The sequence below is a fragment of the Crocodylus porosus genome, unplaced genomic scaffold, assembly GCF_001723895.1.
Source record: "Crocodylus porosus isolate Cpor-Errol unplaced genomic scaffold, CroPor_comp1, whole genome shotgun sequence".
Classification (NCBI taxonomy): Eukaryota; Metazoa; Chordata; order Crocodylia; family Crocodylidae; genus Crocodylus; species Crocodylus porosus.
This window is the reverse complement of record NW_017728913.1, coordinates 29791128-29792577: the sequence shown is the minus strand read 5'-3', so window position 1 is coordinate 29792577 and position 1450 is coordinate 29791128. Positions and strand designations below refer to the sequence as shown.

Sequence of the window (1450 nt, the reverse complement as noted above, 5' to 3'; positions counted from 1 at the left end):
ATACTTTCTTATTTTTTTATAGACTCAAAAAAAGCATCTTTCGCCTCATCTTTCACAGCTCGGCTGTAAACTTGCAGACAGCTGGCGACATTCATCAAAATGGACCCCTGGTCGGATTTGGCGGGGGGGCTGTCCCACAGGGCTTTACTAATACGGCTCTGGATTGAGACCGGAGGCAGCTTCTGTGGCCTGAGACAACGCGGTCAGGTGAAGGTGGCAGCAGGAAACCTCCTCCTGCTGCTGCGTACCCTGGGTCCTCTCAGGGGCTTTGCCAGGTAGGCTTCCCTGCCCTGTCTGGACCACCAGCCCCCCATTGCTGGGTCTCCACACTTCACACCTTGATAGTGGCCTCTCCTTGATGGCAGTCCCATGCTTGCCTGGCAGGGGAAATACCATGGTCAACACGGAGGGGGGCGCTCGGAACGGCAGCGCTCTCAGAGGCGGGGGGTGGAGCGTAGGAAGGAAGGGCGAAAGGGGCGGGGCTGAGAACCTCCTCCCCTCCGCTGGGCCCTGCGCAGTGCGCAAGCGTCGCCGCGCCGGACGTGGTGCCGTGGGTGGGTCACATGGGCTCGGACATGGCGCGCCGTGGACGGGGGCCGGGGCGTTGCCTCCGCGTCATGATTCTGGTGCTGGTGCTGGGCGCTCGTGCGGCGCCGCTGCCGCTGGTGCTCAACACATGGGCCTTCCGCGGGGCGGCGGAGACAGGTGGGGCCTGCGGGCCGGCGGCTGCAGCTGTTAGCTCCTCGGCTCCTGCGCACCGCCTGGTGCCTTCCCCGCGGGGAGAGGGGCCGGGGCGGGGTCCTGGTGACCCGCCGGGCAGAGCTGGGAGGTGCCCGCGGTGCTCCATGCCCTACTTGGGGCCCCGGGTTCAGGCAGTCGTGAGCCCCAGCGCCTTTATTGCGCTTGGTGTTAGTTACCCCAGGGCACGAGGGCAGTGGGCGCTGCTGACTGATGTGGATGGAGCCTGGCGCGCACACCCCCAGTGCTGCTGGTGTGTAGCTTCGCAGATACCTGGCCCTCCTGACATGTATTTCTGAATGTGTCCACACACGCACATGTCAGGTGCTCCTGATGTGTAGCTTTACATGCACAGCCCAGGTACGGCTGGTTATGTAGCTTCACATGCACAGGACACTAGCTTTGCAGGACCCAAGTGCTGTAGTTTCACACGTGCACACATTGGGCACTACTGCTGTGTAGTTTCACACATCCCCCAACCCTCATCACTACTCGTGCTGGTTGATGCACAGGCACCAGGTGCTACTGCTATGCAGCTTTGCACACGTGCGCTAGTGATGTACAGTTTCATGCAGACGCGTGTGCCCTGGGTATTACCAATGTGTAGCTTCACATATGAATGTGTCTGCACACACACACGAGGTTCTGCTGGTGTGTAGCTTCACACATGCACATGCTGGGCACTACTAGTATGTAGCTTCAACCCCCCCCC

General features: G+C 61.0%; 1 protein-coding gene across 1 annotated transcript in view; it reads left to right on the top strand.

Annotated features, from left to right (window-relative positions):
• Positions 1–560: 560 nt before the first annotated feature.
• The window catches only part of AGA (aspartylglucosaminidase), a 21314-nt gene continuing 20424 nt past the window's right edge, over positions 561–1450 (top strand). The window contains exon 1 of the mRNA XM_019534648.1: positions 561–705. Coding sequence (XP_019390193.1) covers positions 564–705 — 142 coding nt within the window. The 5' untranslated portion in view covers positions 561–563. The remainder of the gene's footprint in view (positions 706–1450) is intronic.